General features: G+C 49.7%; 7 protein-coding genes across 7 annotated transcripts; 4 read left to right on the plus strand and 3 right to left on the minus strand.

Annotated features, from left to right (window-relative positions):
- Positions 1–51: 51 nt before the first annotated feature.
- Positions 52–2,176, minus strand: BDR25DRAFT_286010 (sterol C-14 reductase-like protein). The gene is made up of 3 exons (XM_033688219.1): positions 1,915–2,176; positions 1,566–1,864; positions 52–1,504 (listed from the first exon to the last, which is right to left on the minus strand). The coding sequence occupies exons 1-3, from the start codon at positions 1,986–1,988 to the stop codon at positions 390–392; spliced, it is 1,488 nt and encodes a 495-aa protein (XP_033548254.1). The 5' UTR covers positions 1,989–2,176; the 3' UTR covers positions 52–389.
- Positions 2,177–2,343: 167 nt separating this feature from the next.
- BDR25DRAFT_334026 (mannose 6-phosphate receptor domain-containing protein) lies at positions 2,344–3,823 on the plus strand. Its single transcript, XM_033692899.1, has 3 exons — positions 2,344–2,786; positions 2,857–3,349; positions 3,402–3,823. The coding sequence occupies exons 1-3, from the start codon at positions 2,428–2,430 to the stop codon at positions 3,558–3,560; spliced, it is 1,011 nt and encodes a 336-aa protein (XP_033548255.1). The 5' UTR covers positions 2,344–2,427; the 3' UTR covers positions 3,561–3,823.
- Positions 3,824–4,446: 623 nt separating this feature from the next.
- BDR25DRAFT_223354 (uncharacterized protein) lies at positions 4,447–9,214 on the minus strand (the record flags this gene model as incomplete). Its single annotated transcript, XM_033685100.1, has 7 exons — positions 4,447–4,988; positions 5,039–5,373; positions 5,425–5,666; positions 5,726–5,929; positions 5,978–7,981; positions 8,669–9,007; positions 9,062–9,214. 7 exons carry the CDS (start codon positions 9,212–9,214, stop codon positions 4,447–4,449), a joined length of 3,819 nt encoding a protein of 1,272 aa, XP_033548256.1.
- Positions 9,215–9,618: 404 nt separating this feature from the next.
- BDR25DRAFT_27131 (uncharacterized protein) lies at positions 9,619–9,917 on the plus strand. The gene has a single exon (XM_033687251.1). It carries the CDS (start codon positions 9,672–9,674, stop codon positions 9,828–9,830), a length of 159 nt encoding a protein of 52 aa, XP_033548257.1. The 5' UTR covers positions 9,619–9,671; the 3' UTR covers positions 9,831–9,917.
- Positions 9,918–10,010: 93 nt separating this feature from the next.
- Positions 10,011–10,976, plus strand: BDR25DRAFT_368253 (uncharacterized protein; the record flags this gene model as incomplete). The annotated part of the gene is made up of 1 exon (XM_033697042.1): positions 10,011–10,976. A coding segment is annotated over one exon (966 nt), but the record flags the coding sequence as incomplete, so codon positions are not given.
- Positions 10,977–13,735: 2,759 nt separating this feature from the next.
- BDR25DRAFT_354655 (uncharacterized protein) lies at positions 13,736–15,797 on the minus strand (the record flags this gene model as incomplete). Its single annotated transcript, XM_033695346.1, has 5 exons — positions 13,736–13,766; positions 13,808–14,008; positions 14,043–14,065; positions 14,101–14,458; positions 14,494–15,797. The coding sequence occupies 5 exons, from the start codon at positions 15,795–15,797 to the stop codon at positions 13,736–13,738; spliced, it is 1,917 nt and encodes a 638-aa protein (XP_033548259.1).
- A 22-nt stretch (positions 15,798–15,819) lies between these two features.
- BDR25DRAFT_354656 (uncharacterized protein) lies at positions 15,820–18,269 on the plus strand (the record flags this gene model as incomplete). The annotated part of the gene is made up of 19 exons (XM_033695347.1): positions 15,820–15,867; positions 15,915–16,019; positions 16,064–16,131; positions 16,160–16,358; positions 16,413–16,544; positions 16,585–16,644; positions 16,688–16,719; positions 16,777–16,978; positions 17,007–17,080; positions 17,111–17,134; positions 17,164–17,236; positions 17,297–17,347; positions 17,374–17,482; positions 17,526–17,546; positions 17,571–17,649; positions 17,708–17,778; positions 17,806–18,037; positions 18,074–18,139; positions 18,176–18,269. The coding sequence occupies 19 exons, from the start codon at positions 15,820–15,822 to the stop codon at positions 18,267–18,269; spliced, it is 1,740 nt and encodes a 579-aa protein (XP_033548260.1).
- Positions 18,270–18,289: the final 20 nt, after the last annotated feature.

The raw sequence follows: 18,289 nt of genomic DNA on the forward strand, positions 1-18,289 counted from the left end.
GTTGTGGTTGAAATAACCTTGGAAACCTCACCCATCGAATTGAGAAATCGTATTCAACGCACGGACCATTGGTCACTTGATACACTTTTTTAGATGCATGTCTTCGATCGTGCTTATTTCCAAGCCGATAGCATGGCACCTACTCCCCCGTTTCTCTACCCTAAAGATTAAGCATTACTTTTGGATGCACGTCTTCGACCGCCGCAGTGGTAGCATGCCATCCTGTACTCCTAACGTATCTACTTTTTAGATGCACGTCTTTGATCGACCAAGCGATAGCGTGACACCCAACCTCACCCATTTCTGATATTACAAGATGTACGTCTTCGATCAGATCCAGATCCGGTCCGATAGCGTTCCATCGACCCAACCCCTGCCCAGACATTTATCTAGTAGACGTATGGCAAGATACGGTACGGTACCAGCTCGCAGTACCTGTCCCAGTCCTTGCCATATTTCCTACGACACTTCTCCTCATCCCTTCGCTCGCGGTGGATCAATAGAATGGCGAAGTAAAGCATGTAGAAGTATGTGAAGATCATGCCCCACCCCTTGGCGTCTCCTGGAATGACGTATCTGCCATACGAGTTGCGGAAGAAAATCGCGTCGGTCGAAGCCGCGGAAACGGGATGCTCGGCTGCGTTGCGAATCACATATCCTGCAGCGGCAGTTGGGAGGACGTAAGCCCAGCTCATGAACCAGTCTCCGAGATAGTTGATATGACGGGCTGTTCCCCACCAGCCTGAAGTTAGAAGTCTGGACCCAGCGGCTGTCTCGATGTATGTTAGGTGCTTGACTCGAGGATCATTAGGGTTCGTCCTGAACCGGTTCTTCTCGTTGTTTACGGAGCGGAAGATATAGTAGCCTGTTGCTTGGACAGCAAAAACACCAACAATTCCTTTCAATCCTAGCTCGACAGGATAAGTGGCAAGATAGCGTGCTTGGATGGAGTAGGTGAACGGCAACCAAGCGAGATCACCAAAGGAAAGCATGAATCCAAAGCCATCAGAGATAATATCAATGGTGGTCAAAATCGCGGGTTCCATATACAGCGCATCGAAAACGTAGATAGTCTGCGCAGCTGTGATGAGCAGCATCGAGTCGGTGACTTTGCCAAAATTGCGGTATTGTTGCATGACAAACGCGAGATCGAGGATGATCCAGCCGAGCATTCCAGGGCGCAGCTCCATGAAGGATTTTATGTCGACTTCACCGAACAGAGGGAAATTCACTCGGGGGTTTAGTTCACGACCAATGAACCAGTCGTAGATTACATTGCCGCTGTGGCCTCCAGCGGCTAGCTCGCGCATGTTGGGGTCCTTGGGGTGCTTGACAGAGAAAGAGGCAACATAGACGTAGACTGCCAGGAAGAAACAAATCAGGATGTTGGTGGTGAGCAACGGAACAAAGTTGTCAGAGATGAAAGTCCAGACTGGGAAGTCAGCACCCTCAACGGCAGTCCCTGCGGCAAGAATGACTACGATGAAGATTGCTGAGCTGAAAGCTGCGAAACCGTTAGTATTTCCCCGTTCATTGCACACAAGCTCTGCACGTGACTATCTTACAATTGAATCGATACTTTAGTTTCCCACCCGACCGTAATTCCGTGCCTTCCGGCGTCTCTGCTGGGAGAAAGGCATACAGAGCCAGGCTCAGGAAATAGTAACCAAGAGTGCCGATGACAGCTTTTGTGTTGATGATATTCGACATCCCTTGCCATCCTATTTCCTCTTTCAGATTATCAAAGCTGAAGCTGTATGGATGGAGAAGCGAAGGCGCCGGACATCCAGAGACGTCGTTACAGAAGAATGCCAGAGCATAGCAGACCACAGGCAAGCCAATTGAAATTGCAATAGCGCCTGGACTAGGTTGTTGTGAGCTTAGATTCAGCTAGGGTGGAACGTTAATACTCACGGTCCGAAAAACTCATATCCATAAGGAGCTTCAGCTGCGGGCACGGTCAGGGAGGCCTTGCGTTTCGGCGGCATTTTAGAAGATGCTAAGGAAGTGGAGGGAAGAAGACGAGGAAGAAGTTGAAGAAAGGAGTCGAGGCGCACGGGATCGCGTCTCGGTGGCGTTGACAGCGTATCCTCGGCCAGCCCAGTATGCCACAAGGATATCTTCTAGCGTACAAAGGCAGCGGTGACCTTTATACTTAAGGTCTCGAGGTTCGAGGTCGTCTGATGAAATGCCTCGTCGGACTGCTGGCTTCCGAGTTGATGAACTGCGCCAATGACGCGCACATCGTGCCAAGGCCGCTACTCCCTTTTCGCACTTAGCGCTAGGTTCCTGCAGCTATGGTCAGGCAAGGCCGAGGCGGCGCCCAGAGGAGTGTACGTTGCACGGAAGAGCAGGCATCGTCGTCTTATTTTCCGTCATTTCTCCTTCCCTTCTCTACGCTCGCTATTTCCTGGCTTTGCCTTCATCATGAAGCTCACATTCTGGTCTGCGCTCGTTTTCCTGCTGTCCACGGCCGATTTCTCTGCCGCGGCCTCGTCATCCAAGGACAAGAAACCGCTGAAGCCTTGCACAGCGCGCTCACCTACAACCGACCGCTTCTTCGACCTGAACCCCCTCCATCGAACCGGCGCCGAAAAGGGAAAGAAGTCGAAGGAGGAAGAGGAAGGCAGCTGGCATGCAAAGGGCTACGACTATGGCGCAAACTTCACTATCAATTTCTGCGGCGCGGTGGTGGAAGAGCTGGACAACGTTAAGGAGCTGGACAAGGACATGTGGAAGAACGTGAGCGCATTCTACAAAAAGGGAGACCGGCAGTATGCTATTGGGTAGGTCTAGTTCTTCCAGTCCTTTCAACTACGTCGAAGGAGCCCTGCTGACCCTTGGTCCTTCCTGCAGTCTTGAAAACTCGGAGCCTGTCTTCCGGGGACGCAAGCTCGTCCTCAACTACACTGGCGGCTCCCTCTGCCCCTCAACGAAATCTAGACGCCACATCCAAGGCCCCGCCTCTCTTCCTCCCCGCGAGATAGTCGACGACGACCCAAATGACGATGATAAGCATAAGGAACACAAGGGTGACAAGCGCCGAAAGAGCACCGTCATCTCACTTCTCTGCGAATCTGACCCCTTGGCTAAAACCTCCGTGTCCTTTGTCGCGGCGGTCGAAGACTGTGTATACTTCTTTGAAGGACGCTCCCCCTACGCCTGCGGGAAGGTGGAAGCCGAATCGCAGGCCCTGGGCCCCGGAGGAGTCTTCGGTGTGATTGTGCTGATCGCCATCCTGGTCTATCTAGTTGGTGGTTGCGTATACCAGCGGACGGTCATGCATCAGCGCGGTTGGAGGCAGCTGCCCAACTACCAGATGTGGGCTAGCATCGGGAGGTTCATCGTGGTAAGCAAGGCGCTCAGATCACTTTCCTGAATATTGTTAATTCTAGCTCTAGGACATGTTCATCATTCTAACCTCATCCTGCGCTCGATTCCTCCCTTCACGTCGAGGCTATAGCCGCGTCTCGCTTGGCGCAGATAACGGCCGCCGAGGCCGAAGGAACGACGACGAGAACCGGCTGATAGACAACCTCGACGAGGAGTGGGACGACTAGAATTTCCTCTCCTGCTTCTCCTTAGTTCGAATGCTCTTGCATATTATATAATCATACGACGGCGTTTATGGAAGTGGCTGGGGGTCGGAATTGACATCTAGGCCAATCGTGACGGAATACCTGGGACTCTGTAGTTAGCTAGCCAAGGCGTTCAAGGTTAGATTAGGGTGCCATATGTTGGCATGTTCGGTGCGGACGCGCCGTTATGGAATTCAACGCAATCGAAGCTCAACCAAAGCAGGCTCCCTACCGCATAACATTATAGCATATTAAACACACCGTCGGTCATCTAAATTATATTTAATAAGTCCCCATCCCATTCAGGAGACTCTCTTTTCCGCATCCCATCCCAAACCCCGGATATCAGCTCGCTATCCCCAACTCAATAACCGCTAAAAGTAGTGCTTCCCCACCTGCAAGTTCTATGAAACCGGATCGCGCCAGTAGCTTTTGAAGGAAAGCCGGAAGTATTAATGGCCTACCCTTTCATGAAGCGCCTAAAGATCTCTGTGAAATAGATCGACACTTGCAGGATTGCTGTAGATGAAAAGTGAAACCCTCTCTGCGTAGATCCAGGTGCGAGCGAAGGCGCCGTTTTGCTCTGGGATATGAGAAAGAGACCATTTAGAACCATCGAGACCCCCGTTTTGTAAACGAATCCAGAGAAAATACTGTAGGCGACTCCGGAAACGCTAACAAAGTCCTCGGTGAAAAGGGATGGATCCTATCCACTCGTATGACTAGAGGAACTTTCGTCGCCAAGACTAGCGGTGATCGGTAGTCGAAAGTCGGGTAGAAGCATGGAAGAGAGTCCCTAGCCTGACGCAAATAAAAATACCCTTTGAATCATCGGAGAACGCCTCCCCGGAGAATGCTAAACCATATTCTACAACTCCATCTCCTTATCGGTGTCGGAATCCTTAATGGTGGCTTGATAAATGCAATTACTGGGTGAACCTTTGGCTTCGGAGGATTCAGCTACAGCGGGTTCATCGAATATCAATTCCGGATCTATACCCTTCGATTCAAATCCATCTTCCCCAACGGGTTCAGTACTTTTTTCGAGGAGGCCTTGTTGATGACTAGCTGTCTGCTCTTCGGCCTTATCCTCGATCTCGCCGTTAGCGATAGCCTTGAACTGTTCATCAACTCCGAGGAGGATTGACAGGATATCGGCTCTCATTGCCCTCTCCGCTCTTGGAATCAATTTATCCTGACTGATATTCGCACCACCGATAATGTTCATGTAGTCCTGTCGCATGGATAAGAATATTTCTTCTGCCTTTTCTGCCATTGTTTCTTCGAGAGTCTTGCACATATCGTTGAGACGACCTTGGACTGTCTGGGTGGCGTCTTTGAACATGCTGAACCTGTAGCGTTGAACATGGTCTTCCATGTAGGCCTTCATGCGTTTGAAGCTGCCAGCACCTAGAGACCGTTAGAAGGTAAGCAACAAAAGAAACCATCGATATACTGACCATGTTCTTCTGTACATGCCTCATATGCGTCGCGCATGAGAGTTACAATCGTTGGAGTAAACTCTCGATTAGCATCCCGTTGAAGTTCATTCATGGAATTTACAAGGACGGAGCAGAATTCGGCGAATAGGTTTTCACAGGTATATATCTGGTTCTTCAGTAATTGAAGGTTGGCCAGGCCAACGCCGTTCTGTCGAGCCCTCTCCTCGATCGTGTCGTGAAACCTATGGAGAATCTTGCCCGAGTCGCGACTGTAATTTTGGAGTATCTTCGGCAGGCGATTTTGGAAGGCGCGTTCCCAGCTATTCGCTAATCGCTTGATGATAGGGTCACTCCTACATGCTTGTTAGCGATAGAGTAATTAACCGCAAATTTAGGACGCTTACAGTTCGGTATTGAAGTCCCAAAGGCCAGCGGAGGATGATGTGTATACTCCGTCTCGTCGAACGATGGCTTTATATGTCGCCCAGGCCAGGCCTCCCTCCTGCTTATGTGCACCCCAGCTACGCACAGTATCAGGCGCAACTCGAATGGCCTCCTCGATGGCCTCGGGATACTTCTCGAAGATTTGTTCACATATTTCCTTTTTCATGGTTTTGATGCAAGACTCCACGGCTTTCCCGAGTCCCTAACAAGCGATCAGTACGAGTCAGTGCCATCAAACAGGAACATTAAAATATGGGATACCTTGTCCAGTTCGCCAAGTCGCTTATCGAGATGCTTTGTTTCCGCCCGCTTCTCATTGTCACTCAGCTTCAACCCTGAGCCGTCATTCGACGCCCACATATAGAATGTGGTCAATTGTTGACATAGGTTTAGAAGAAAGGTGCGGGCTGTCTGAATTCTTCCAGCTTCTGTAAGCTTCTTGCAGTGTGCCTGAAGTTGAGGAATCTATTACATTCGTGAGAGTGACAACAAGAGGTGAGACGCAACACTCACTTCAGTCTCTTCTCGAGTCTTGAATCCAGGGACGGTATCGTCTTTTTGAAGGCGGCCGCACATCTTCTGGTACGCTCGACTGCTAACACAAAAAACAGGAAGGGACTTAGCAACCTCATCATAGTCACGGAGGTCCTCATCAGGATTGAATGTTTCTTCGTCTTCTTCGGCAGCATTCTCTTGGTCGAGTTCTTTGATTCCAGCGGCGAAGTCTTGCTGAATGGCTCCCTTGGAATACTCGTTCCGGCCAGCAATACAGATAGCGCTCATCTCAGCTCGAATATCCGCTAACTTAGCCTTGATATCCCGGATTTCCTTCCTAGCCTTATCCACTTTGTGTATGATCTCACTGCGCTCTCGCCTAGCGTTCTTCTTGGTGCTCCTCAATTCTTCGAGCTTCAACTTTATTTCACCCCCGGTTAGCGGCGTCCGCGGCGGTTGAATACCCTGAACATCCGAATCATTTTCCGAATCGCTGTTCGCTTCGAATGAGTTAGAATCAGAATCATCCATGTCATCGTCAGAGTCGTAGTATCTCGCTCGTTGTAGCTTTCGAGATTTCTCGCCAGAGTTTTCCCTCTTCCTCTTGCTGTTGCTCTGGTTTGGAGCGTATACTGTTGCCCCATCATTCAACTTGTCCTGCAACTCGTCCCAGATCTCTATGTCTTTGTCCGCCCCCTCAATGGCCAACTTGTACACTTCCTTGGATTCCACAAGGTCCTGGATCTTCTTTCGAAGCTCTTCAATAGTCTTTTTGTATTCCCGCTCTTGGTCTTCAAGAGCAGAGATCTCCTCTTCAAGTGCTAAGCTATCGATGGCCTCGGTAATTGAAATGTCGTCTGTTTTGGAGCAGACGAATGTGACGCTAGAAAATCCCCCATCGTACTTTAGTTGGCGTTTGAAGGAATCGCCGAGAAGGGTTTTCGCAGCCTTATCATCGACAGCACGAGTGATAGGAGCCACGATCCAGAGGCCGGTACACTGTTTCATGTAGCCTTGAGCAACGGCGGCTCGCGCGGCATTTGAATCGTGGACACCAGGTAGGTCGACAATCACCGCTCCTGTAGACAGTGCTGGGGACTTAGTAAATATTTTCACCACTTTGATCAACGGCCAGTACTCCATTTGAGGGATCTCCTTCTTGTTCTTGTCCTTCTTCTTCTCCTTATCTTCCTTCGTCGCCTTTTCCTTGCTGTCTACGTATTTCTGCAATTCCTGATAAAAGAAATCCGGTCTCGCTTTATTAATTTTCCTGGTCGCTCCAAGTACGTTGAGAACAGAGCGTTCTGCCATTAGCCCAGCCACGGTACAGTCGCGTAGCATATCCTTGGTCTTTCTGGGATAGACTGCACGAAACTTGGCCCAGGCTATTCCAGCATCCGAATTTTGATCGGATGCCTCTTTCGATACGGTTCCATTATCCGTCAGGAATTCCTTCATCAGTGCATCAAGTTCCTTTTCCCAATCTGCCGGAGTGATGAACTCGATTTCTGCTCGATATCTAGTCAAGGGGTCCTTGCTGTCGTTCCAGGAGATTTCTGTCACCACAGCCGTACATGCACGCATGCAATTGGTTGGGACTAATCGTTCCTCATCAAGCAAAGCATTGATGACACTACTCTTTCCAGCTCCAGTGTTGCCAACCACACCAACGACAGTGCGCTTTCGTTCGGCCTGGGCCGCCAGTTTAGAAGTTGCTTTGATCCACATTTCAGCATCCTGGCTAGATGCAACATATTGAGAGAACAAGTTCTGAAGAGATTCCAAGATATTCAGTGCTCTGACAACACCAGCTTCTAGGATCTCGGGGTGTTGTGAGTCGATCAATTGTCGTAAAAACTCATCTGTAGGCCTAGACTGACTCTGATCGTCCGCATTGGGAGACAAATCTCTCTTGAAGCAGTCTTCCGGATTGAAGGAGGACTGAGCATCCTCCATGAAACCCTGGGATCGCCTCTCTGCCTTAATCTTTGGCACATGATGTCCACTTAGAGCTCCAGATGGCTCTTCATTCGGAGCTGGGGTTCCCTCATGAGGTAATTGATATTCTTGGGCGTCTGGATTGGTCGGTGTTGGGGGCGCATTATTTAGATATGTACTTCCCTGGTCGGCGTCATTTCCGCGCTGTACACCTTGGTTGTGTTGCTCGGCAAGAGTTTCAACAGAACAGGTAAGTATGCAACGAGGAGCATGATGAGGCGGCTTATGCAATAGCTCCGATGAGATCAGTCGAGGAACCGAAATGGGTGAAGGTAGTCCCAGGGCCGGAGCTGATGTTTCGTCAGCCGGGATCTGCGAGAGAGATAAAGCCTCAGCTTTAATACCAGGACTTCGTCCAGGTCTTACGGTGGAGGGTCCTATGCCTGAGCCGAGATTCACGTTCACATTATGGCAAGGGACTTGAGAAACATTCTGCTGTTCAGCCGAAACTGGAGTTAAGAATGTCGTTGAGGTCCTCTCTGCTGGTACTCCTGTACTAGTGTTATTCACTGCTGTTGAAGGCGGCGCACTGGTGGACTTTGCAGTAGACATAGCTGACTCCAACTGAACGGACAGAGGCTCGGCAGTCCATTGGTGATGTGAAAGCTGCAGAAGCGCACTGGTAGACTTCTCCAGTAGCTTGATGGAATCAGGTGGTGACGGTTGAGGCTCAGCTATCGATTGAGACTGCACAGGCTGCACAGGCTGTACAGACGTACTTGTGAACTTTCCAACTACCTTGGAGGAGTCGCTTTGCGAGTATCGAGGCTCAATGGCCACTTGATGCTGCAAAGGCTGCAGAGATGCACCATTAGATGGCTTATCACCTTGTGATGAGCGATGCTCCGTCGTTAATTGACACTGTATAGGCTGCAGGGGCTCCCGCGCTAGTTTCGCTTGTGCTCGAAAGACAATGAAATTGTCCGAGTAGTAATTAAGGTCCTTGACGCAAGTTGTTGGTAGAAGCGCTCGATCCATGAACGCGATTTCGATATTAATGCCAGGGTGCCTTTTCGCATATTCTGTCACAATTCTGCTGTACGTAATTTTCTAGAATATCAAGTCAGCCAGAATGAGACAGGGCATGGTCAGGATCAAACAAACCCCATGAGCTTTCATCCATAGGAGATCCCCCTCTTCGAGATGGTTTTCGGGGGATCTGTCATGCAGGAGAACAGCAATCCAATACCGCCTTGGAACCAAATCGGTTGAGGGCACAGCAGCCTTGGCTTTTCTATGCAAGATGTCCCAGTTCATGGTGAACGATAATAAACGAGCAAATGCACATAGGATGCATGCGATAGGTCGGAGCGCCTCGTCGCGTTGTTTTCGGCACTATGGGTGAATGTAGAGTTGAATAGACGGAGCCACGGCGAGCACCAACAACTAGAAGAACTGTGCTGCTCAGGGTAACAGATATGGAGAATTAGAAAGAAGAATGGGCGAGCTATGACCAGCTCAGGGCTAACCTATGTATTGGAGCAGAGCTAATGATTACTAGGGATGTGTGGGGAGAAAAGGGATATGGCTGCGGTGGAGGAGACGTGGTCAAGCGAGCGACGCGTTCAGGTGGCGCGCTAGGCAACACAAACACACACCAAGAACACGCGTCGTCAATTCACGTGATGCCAAACGCTGAAACTATCCACTCGAAAATATGCCCCGGTGTAATTCAGAGCGACCTGCTCACACTTCAACATCCAACCTAACTTTTATGATGTGCGAAACAACACTCACCTCAAGAACCAGTCTGATATGTCTGGGGTGCTGTCGCAGACTTCTTAGCCCGAAGTCACACCTGGGAAATTCTTGCTTTTGTGCACACTGCGTGCCACAGGGTCTGTCCACTCGTGTCTCTTCGTTTCTTTGTTAACGCACAACGTGTATTGCTCTTTAGACATGATAATGTGTTGTCATACTTCTATTTTATGTCTTTGTCTTTTGTTAGCTAAACTTTTCATCCACAATGGCATTGTTCCAAAAAATCTATTTGTAATATCATAGTCTTTCGCAGCAATCATCCCATTGAAATTCTTACACTTCAATTTGCATATCCAGAATGGCTATTCTAGCCAAAAATGCGGCCAAGGGTCCCTTCCAGTTAGTTACGGTGGTAAACAGCAAAGATCAATATAATCTTTTAGAGGACCCCTCCATCCCAAAACCAGATCTGGACGCTGAAATTCACGCCATATTTCAGAAGAGTAATTGGAAAGGCGTCAACGATATTCTCTTCCTTAACCTACAACCATCTCTTCGACTTGCCTCTATGTTTCTTCGAAATGAATCCTTTCTCGAATGGTTGGTAGCGCCGCTGGTCGGACGTATGCTAACTGACATACAGTCTGGAAAGACCTACTTGTCAGACCCGCTGCGGAACAGAACAGGTACTGAAAGGAATGGTCTTGTTCAAGAGGTCCGGATGGCGCTACACTGTCTGGCTCACAGTACCCATTTCCATTTCGAGGCCCCTACACAATCGAAGTTTTATGGTCGAACAATGATACACCGCACGCAGCCCCTTCACACATCTGTTTGTACCTCTAGGTTTATCCGCAATAACCTCGGGATCAAAATTGAGATACGCTTGGAATATCAAAGATTTCTTGAGAATAGCTACACATCTAGTACTCTTTGCCAGAGGCTCCGTCATGATTTCTCCCTTGCTACTACTTTAGTCCACGAGCTCGTTCATGCAATCGGAATTATGCGTCGCGGCGACCTTAAGGAGCCCCACCTCAGGCTCGATGAGCCGGAAAATTCTGAGCTTGGGAATGCGTTCGAGAATTTCTTCTTCGGGGCCATTATCAATCCCGCCGACAAGGCCTCTGATGCCCCATCGTTCCTGATGGGGAAACCCTGGGCCGACGACAAAACGACCGACGCGGCGGGAGGTAAGGAGTGGGTTACGATTCCTATGTCATACGTTGCTCAGTGGTTTCGAAAGGATACTTGGGATATCATCAAGAAGGATGGACCCACTGCAATTCCTCCTCCGTCTGTAAGGCTGAAAGTCCAATACAAAAATTCAAGGTACACCCTGATGTCCGATTCCGAAGACGTTCTGGCTGCATTCCTTCGTCTCCAGAGAAAACTCACAAAGCGGTATGCGAGGATTCCTCATAATCAAATTCCGCAAGCGGAAAAGATCGTGTGGTGGGCTAGACGACAACTTACTGATATAGAAACGCTTCAACAATTCACAACTCCCCGGCCTTCCCGAGTAATTCCTCCAAACCAAATCGGTCCCCAAAAGAAAATACTAGGTGTCATAACAGCTGCTGACGGCAGTATCGATACTACTCCTTCTATTTCCCATAGCAGGCAAGAAACCGTAAGATCTGGTACATCTTTGTCAGTATCGCAACCACATTCAGTTGCAGCATTAACTGAAGTTCGGATACGTTGCAAGCGACGTACTAACTCAGGCTCATATTCTAGCAAGTCTGAGTACGAGAGCGAGCGAAGCACGGCAAAGTACAGTACGCCCGCGGAAGTCTTGCGGCCATGTTCGGTTGCAGCATGGACTAAGATTCGAACGTCCCATAAGCGTCGTACCCGCTCCGATGCAGACTCCGGTGAGTCTGCGGGCGAAAAACAACATCTTAGGCGTTTTACGAAGAGATTCAGGCGGTGAGCATTCATGCTATCATCCAGAAGTGAGGATAAAGAGTGCAGGTGCCATAAGGTGAGTATAAAAGGAAGGGGAGTGCGAAAAGGTCGGTCAGGTAAGCTCAAGCTAGAAAAGTGCTGATTTCGGGTCTGTTCTTGGGATGTGTTGAGTGTAGATCTCATTACGTTGCAATCGAGATTACATCTGATTTTGATATCTATTTTCAGTACCATCAATTATTGGTGTTCCTCTCCCCATCGATGTTCCCAAACTCCGCGTTTCGTACATGCGACCATCCAATGATCGCCACATTGCTCACCTATCATCAACCTACTTCATCCCCTTCTTCTCTAGTCTCACACATTTCTTGATTATTCACAGCCTTGTGTTTGGCCCGCTGGTCGGTGTTGCTATTTTGAGATTAGGTGAGAAAGTAGGTGGTGCATATTCGTTCCAGCCCGCCTCATTAAGGTGCACAGCCTCCTCACCTCGCCCTCCTTTAATTTATTCGCGAAGGGAAATTGTTGATTATCATTGCATCCTCTTACATTTCTATAGGCTCATTCAAATATTGTTCCAATGACTATATCAGATATTAGTCACTTATCATTATCTACTACATGAAGGCCAGTTCAGACATCGCGTCACTGTTCAAAAGGCGCGATTATACGAGATGTGAGAACATAACGCTGAACGCTAAAAGTGGTCAATTGGTGATTTTCACTCAACCATGGGGCCAAGGGGATGGTCAAGGGGATCTAGTATCCTCTTTACCAGACACTTCCTCGTTTCGTCATATGTAGTAGCATGGAGTGTATCTGGAGACGTCATGAACCTCAAGCATTACTTGCTTCTACGTCTGCAATGTTTCTTAGCCGCATATCAACCGCCAAATTACTTTATCTGACCGTGGGGCAACTGCTGCCGTGTTATAGGAGGCAGATATTAACCTTCTCACTAAATTTGCCACTCCTTCATACCTCAGCATCAGATCGTTAAGCTTTCGGCCCCATCACACTTCACCCCACATTCACATCTCTTCTAGTTCTCCCTCCCCTCAGCATATAGTTTACCCTCTCTGGGTTACGCTCATGCAATAACGGCGATGATTAAGATGATCATGTTGCTGCAAGGCGGACGTCGCGCAGGAGTCCGGAGGTCATGGTGTCTACTTGCCCAACTGTCTCAGCCATGTCAATATTGCAGGTCAATGTATCCACTCAAAAAGGTGCTTACCTTTCATTCCCTTGCTTGAAGTTCTCCTGAAACGGTAAAGCGGGCTCGTTTCGATTACGCTGCATAACGGGAGGATGGTTTTAGCAACTTTCCTTCAATTGGGTTCTGACGTTGATGGCCTTGCTGCACGTTCCCGGGCCGCTATTCTCGGAGGTTTGCCTGATTTGGATAATTGAAGGCGTACTATGGGGATAGAGTATTGTTACGTTTACTCGCGCGAGTGTGTCTTGAATGAATTAAAACCGAATTGAACCAATTACTACATGCTGCTGCAAATCATAGAGCGTAATTAGAGGAAGATAGGTATCTCTGTCTATCTTCAGGGTCAAGGAAGACTCTAAAAGTATAAGATTTATGCTTCGAAGTTGACTCTCGTCATCTATCTGATGATACATGCCGGTTTACATCAAGAAATGGGGATATGGGTAGACTCCTGCTGGATGGTGAACTCCACGCTGACCTCCAAATTCCGAATAATACATCTCTACCTTCACCGCTTCTGCTGTGTACCGATCAGCAATTACCATGATACCCGTTTCGAACAGCATGCATACCTAGGCGAGACCCTCAAGCTTATCACCAAAACTCAGTGCAGCACAGCCTCATCCATCCCCATCTCTAACAGCCAGGACACCATCTATCCAATTTCTCTAACACTTCTCCTGCATACCATCCTTATTACGCGTCTCCCTCTAGCTGTCACCTCATTTCCCAGGCCCTCGATCATCCGCGGCCCCGACGCAGGCCGGCTATATCACGATTGCCCAATCTAGCAATCCGTCATTCGGTGATTGGCTGATCTGCACTAACGTGGCACAGGGACCCAGAAATGGCCCCCAACCGTTCTTCCTTAACGCTGTAACGGACCTCGGGAAGCTTGCGAGTTGATATCACATGGGCCTACTTCTCTGGAAGAACGCCTTACGAGCTTAACATGCATGGGTTGGCGCTGGAATCAGCCTTGCGATGCAGACGTCACGTTTTTGCATTTTCAAATTCACGACGCTATTGGGACGGTAGTTTGGGTTTTCATTGTCGCGCGCGTCAATTGGACGGATGGAATATTAGCGCCGACCGTATCGTATGTGTAGCTATCGCTGAAGGCAGATTTAGGGGTTTGAGGTGGATGAATTCGTGTGTCGTAGTGAAAGTGAAGGATTCGTGCTTGCGGTAAGAGTTGCAGCATCGCTGGCAAATGCTCACTCAGGGGACGCCAGGAACGCCTCCGAGATGCACAGGAGGAAATGGAAGGCCAGAGACTAGCGGATAGGCATCAAGTCCAATGGGAAATCACAGTAGCAAGTGAAAACTCCACGTTCATCGTAGCAGCATATTGTAGAAACTTCGGTGAAAATATGACTATATCCATTCGAAGTCTTCGTTCCATCATACACTTGACCAGTCCGTTGATGCTATCTCCATATCCATACAACCACGAAATCTTCCAACCTAATTTTCCAAAGTGAATAGTATCAAGCGAGGGTATCAATGTTGTGAATCGAACAAAACAGCGGCAGAAGTCCGCAGGGACGTCGGCTTCAGAATTAAATGAATCAGACCTTTCGTCCATTGCCCCCAGAATTGAATCATTTCTTCCCTTCTTCACAGACCAGCCACCACAATCAAACTCAATGTAGGTCCATGGGCAGTGTCTCAGCGTCCCCTCCATCCTCTTGAGTTATTCCACCTAGCTTCTAATTCCCTAGCTCGATCGGTCGCCTCTCGCCTCCTCATTGCGTTCATTTCCGCCTGACTTTGCGCATAATCGGGCAATTCATCCTCAGCCTCTTCTTCCTCACTTAACCCTAATCTTTCTAATTCCAGGTTGATGACATTCATGTTGGGAGTCAAATGAGACTGCACATTAGGATCCAGACGTGGTAGGGCCGATGCTGTCATTTGAGAATCTGTAGGCTGAGGTGGAATGAAGTCATAGCCCATAGTTTGCCATCCGCCGACAGGGTGAGTTTGAGAGGGTTGGGCCGCGGGAGGGTTTTGTAGTGGGATTGGTATTCGGTCATTTTGGCGGCCGCGACCGAAGAGGGAGCCTTGGAGGCGTGGTGGGCTATTTGGGGAGAGCGTGTCGAAGCCTCCACCTCCGTCTGAAAGTCCACTAGTGGCTTCTACGAAAAGATGGAATTCAGATGCATCCTCGAAGGGCTCGGTTGGTGATAACCAGGTATGGGGTCGCGGTCTATCTGAGATGGAGTCGCGAGTCGTTGCACTGGAAGGTGTACTCGTCTCCGGGAAGGTGCGACGGGCGCGAGGAGGTTGTGGTTCGAAATACGCATTAGTAGAGGATGACCGCTGAGGGTAGGTTTGGGGCTGAGTAGGCGTCGACATATTTACGGTGGTGGAATGGGCGCGAGCGAGGATAGGGACTTGGGATGAAGCCTGAGAGTACTCCGCAGGTGAAGAGGGCATGCTGCGGGAAGATGGCTGCTGGTAATAATACTGATATGGCGTGGGGCTCAAGTTCCCGTTAGCGGACGAAGAGCGTTGGTGGTTCTGGTAGGGTTCAGGCTGGAGGTGGGACGGATCAAGCTGGTCTGAGGGCCGGCGCCGGATTAAGGAGCGCAGCGAAGCCGGCTTGCGCTTCTTCTTCTCGGACTCGGGGGAGGGTGGTAGCGGCTTATTGACAGCTGTAGTCGTAGATATTAATGGTATCGGTGGAAATCGACTTGGTGATGCAGATCTGCGGAAGCTATGCCGAGTTGACGTTGCTTGGTATGCCGACTGCTCTGGACCCCGAGTCTGTTGGTGCTCCCGCCTCGCACTACTAGGCATTGAAAACCATAGCTCCGCATCGTCGTTTCTGCTCTTTGGCCTTGGTGGATGTGCCATACGCTCCTCCTCATGGGCAAGGTCGCGGTCGACCTGCAGAAACAGGTAACTCGATGAAAGTAACGAAAACGCAGTCGACGATAGGTCTTCAGGTTTATAGTTGGCGAGCGAAGTCGGTGTGGTCAGCAGGTGGGCGCTGGGTAGCATTCTAAAAGAGCTGTGGTTGGTTATGTGTGCGTATTTGAGGCTGGAGCTGTGCCGTCCACCCTGGCAGGGGGTCGGAAAGCCGGGCAACTTTAAGAGCGTGGTCTGCAGATGCAGTAGGCAGCGGAAATGGCTGCGCTACTGCAAACAGGCGAAATTTCAGGCAATTTAAAATTCTACGCTGTTTGTATATCCTGGGTTAAGCAGCGTGGATCCGGGAACGTGGTATGTAAAGGTGGGACAGGAGGGATGGATATCGGGGGGATTAGCTGAGAGGCGTCGATGGTGGCAGTGGTGGCATTGCAGGGTTAACGGGCGGGATGTGCAATGCTGATATGTGTCGACTGCGGGAAAGGAGGAATGAGAATAGAAGGTAATACAAGATACTTGGTTTTTCCGTCTGAGGAGCGTTCTCACAGCAGACAAAGAGGCGGAGGCGGAAGAAGGATGGTCATTGCCTCAGACGGAGGAGAGAGACGCCTCATCGGAAATTGCAACGAAACAAGCTATTATCTGGGTCGTCGTATTTCTGGTCGTGGACTGAAGGATTGGGGCACATTGTTGGTTAGGACCAAGGGCCATGCTCGATTGAGGCTTGAGATGTGAGGAGAGCGGGAGGCCCAGCTACGGCCTGTCCGGTGGCCCTGGCAGGTGGACCTGATACACATGATACCTACCTCGTACCTTGACTTGAACGGTGAGGCTCAGGACGCACGCAGCGCTTCAGGGCAGTCAGCCATTCTCGCCTCAGTGCAGATTGCAAGCAGACGCTCGGCACAGGGCTGCGAAGGCAGCTAGTTTCGTGCAGGTGCTGGCGGTTGAGTCGCGCTTGGCGGGGTGCAGTCAGGAGGTCTGAAGCTTAGTTTAGGACGGTGGATGCGGCGGGCGATCAGCCAAGACTAGATGCGTGCACAGCCTCTCGCTTGTCTATATATAGTTACTTTAGTCCTTCTTCGGTATAGTCGCTAACTCGGAGCCGAAGCATCCCTGCCCGCTCAGCATCTCCCACTTCGCATCTTGGCCGGAACCTGTTTCCGGCGAGGGCCCCATCGCGAGACCTCAGGGTCAACAAAATTTACAACTGCCACATCTGGGATTTCGTGGGGAAAGCTCTGACGTCGCCAGGGCTCTGGCTGGTCATCATATCAACCATCTCGACCCATGCTCACGATACATCAACCGCTGTGGCCCGCGCACGCGTGGGAACCAAAGGAGGATAAGGAAGTTCGCCGCACATTGTTGCAGCATGGCTTGAAACACATGGTCACCTCCGCCACTCCAATTGAGTGCTGAATGTGTCAAGTTCTGCACGCGAGAATAACGCCGCTTGCCACTCCGATGTAGCCTGCTTCTCTTTGTGCATGCCGAGTTCTAATTACTCCTTTTCCGTAGACGAGAATTCAATAGACTGGTCGATTCCCTATGAGCAGCCGCAAGATATTGTTGAAGATTAGGCAAGGCTGACTCTGGCCTTTGCCAATTCATTCGTCCTACAATCACAGCCTCGCCTATCGATTCCAGCAACAGAGGATCATTTGAGGCCTGTTGGTTTAGTCAGGCATGGAAATCCTCCATTCAGCCACTGCTGCACGATTCTCCTGAAGTTCTGAGTTCCCTACTTCCTCCCTCCGCTTGCCCCGTGAATGTCGAAAACCTGGATCGGAGCACGCAGGGACTGGAAATAGATCGTGTAGTTGCCACGATGCCACCCTGACAACATGACGAGACAAGAAGCGTTGTGGTTGTTCCATGGTCACTTTGCGCTGACAGGTTAAGCTTCAGTTACCGTTGCACCACTATTCCCTGTGGTGGCAATTCTGCCAGCCAAGACGCCGATTGCCTCAGGGCGACTACCGTCGCGCTCCCGATCAGAAAAGGCTCCGAAAGGAAAGGCGAATTCTTAGATGTGTGAGTGACTATTCACCTGCAATATTCATCAAAAGAAGGTATTTGATCCCGGTTACGAATGATAAAACGAGTTATTGTCCGAATCCATGAAGATCCAGAGAAGCGACGTTGACACAACTTTCAAACAACAGTTCCCAAGTTCGCGGTGTCTTGGGGCTAAGTTTCCCAAGACCAGGGAACAGGATCAACAAGCCCGTGGGCTTTCATTTGTGTTGCCTCCGATCCTCGGAACGGGAACTAACCACATTCACTATTGATGTTCCAAAGTATCAATTAGCCGGATGGTCAAATCCGAGCATGGGCCAAAATCCTAACGAGACCTATACCTTTTCTGCGTAGATTATTGAAAGAGCATTCGCAGGAGCTCTCAGAATCTTGCAAGGATGTAATATGAAGCGCTATTCCTATTACCGACTCCTTGCGCCATGCAGGAAACCGTTGAGGATCTAGGATGAGGGAGTGAATCCTACGAGGCTGATTTTGTTGTACGACCATGTCTTCCCTCCTGATTGCTGTAGAATATTCAAAAGCGGGTCTCAGGCCCTATACATGCAGCTCTATGGATGAAGGAACGATGGAACAAGGGT

The sequence above is a fragment of the Lindgomyces ingoldianus genome (genome assembly GCF_010093535.1).
Source record: "Lindgomyces ingoldianus strain ATCC 200398 unplaced genomic scaffold BDR25scaffold_14, whole genome shotgun sequence".
NCBI lineage: Eukaryota > Fungi > Ascomycota > Dothideomycetes > Pleosporales > Lindgomycetaceae > Lindgomyces > Lindgomyces ingoldianus.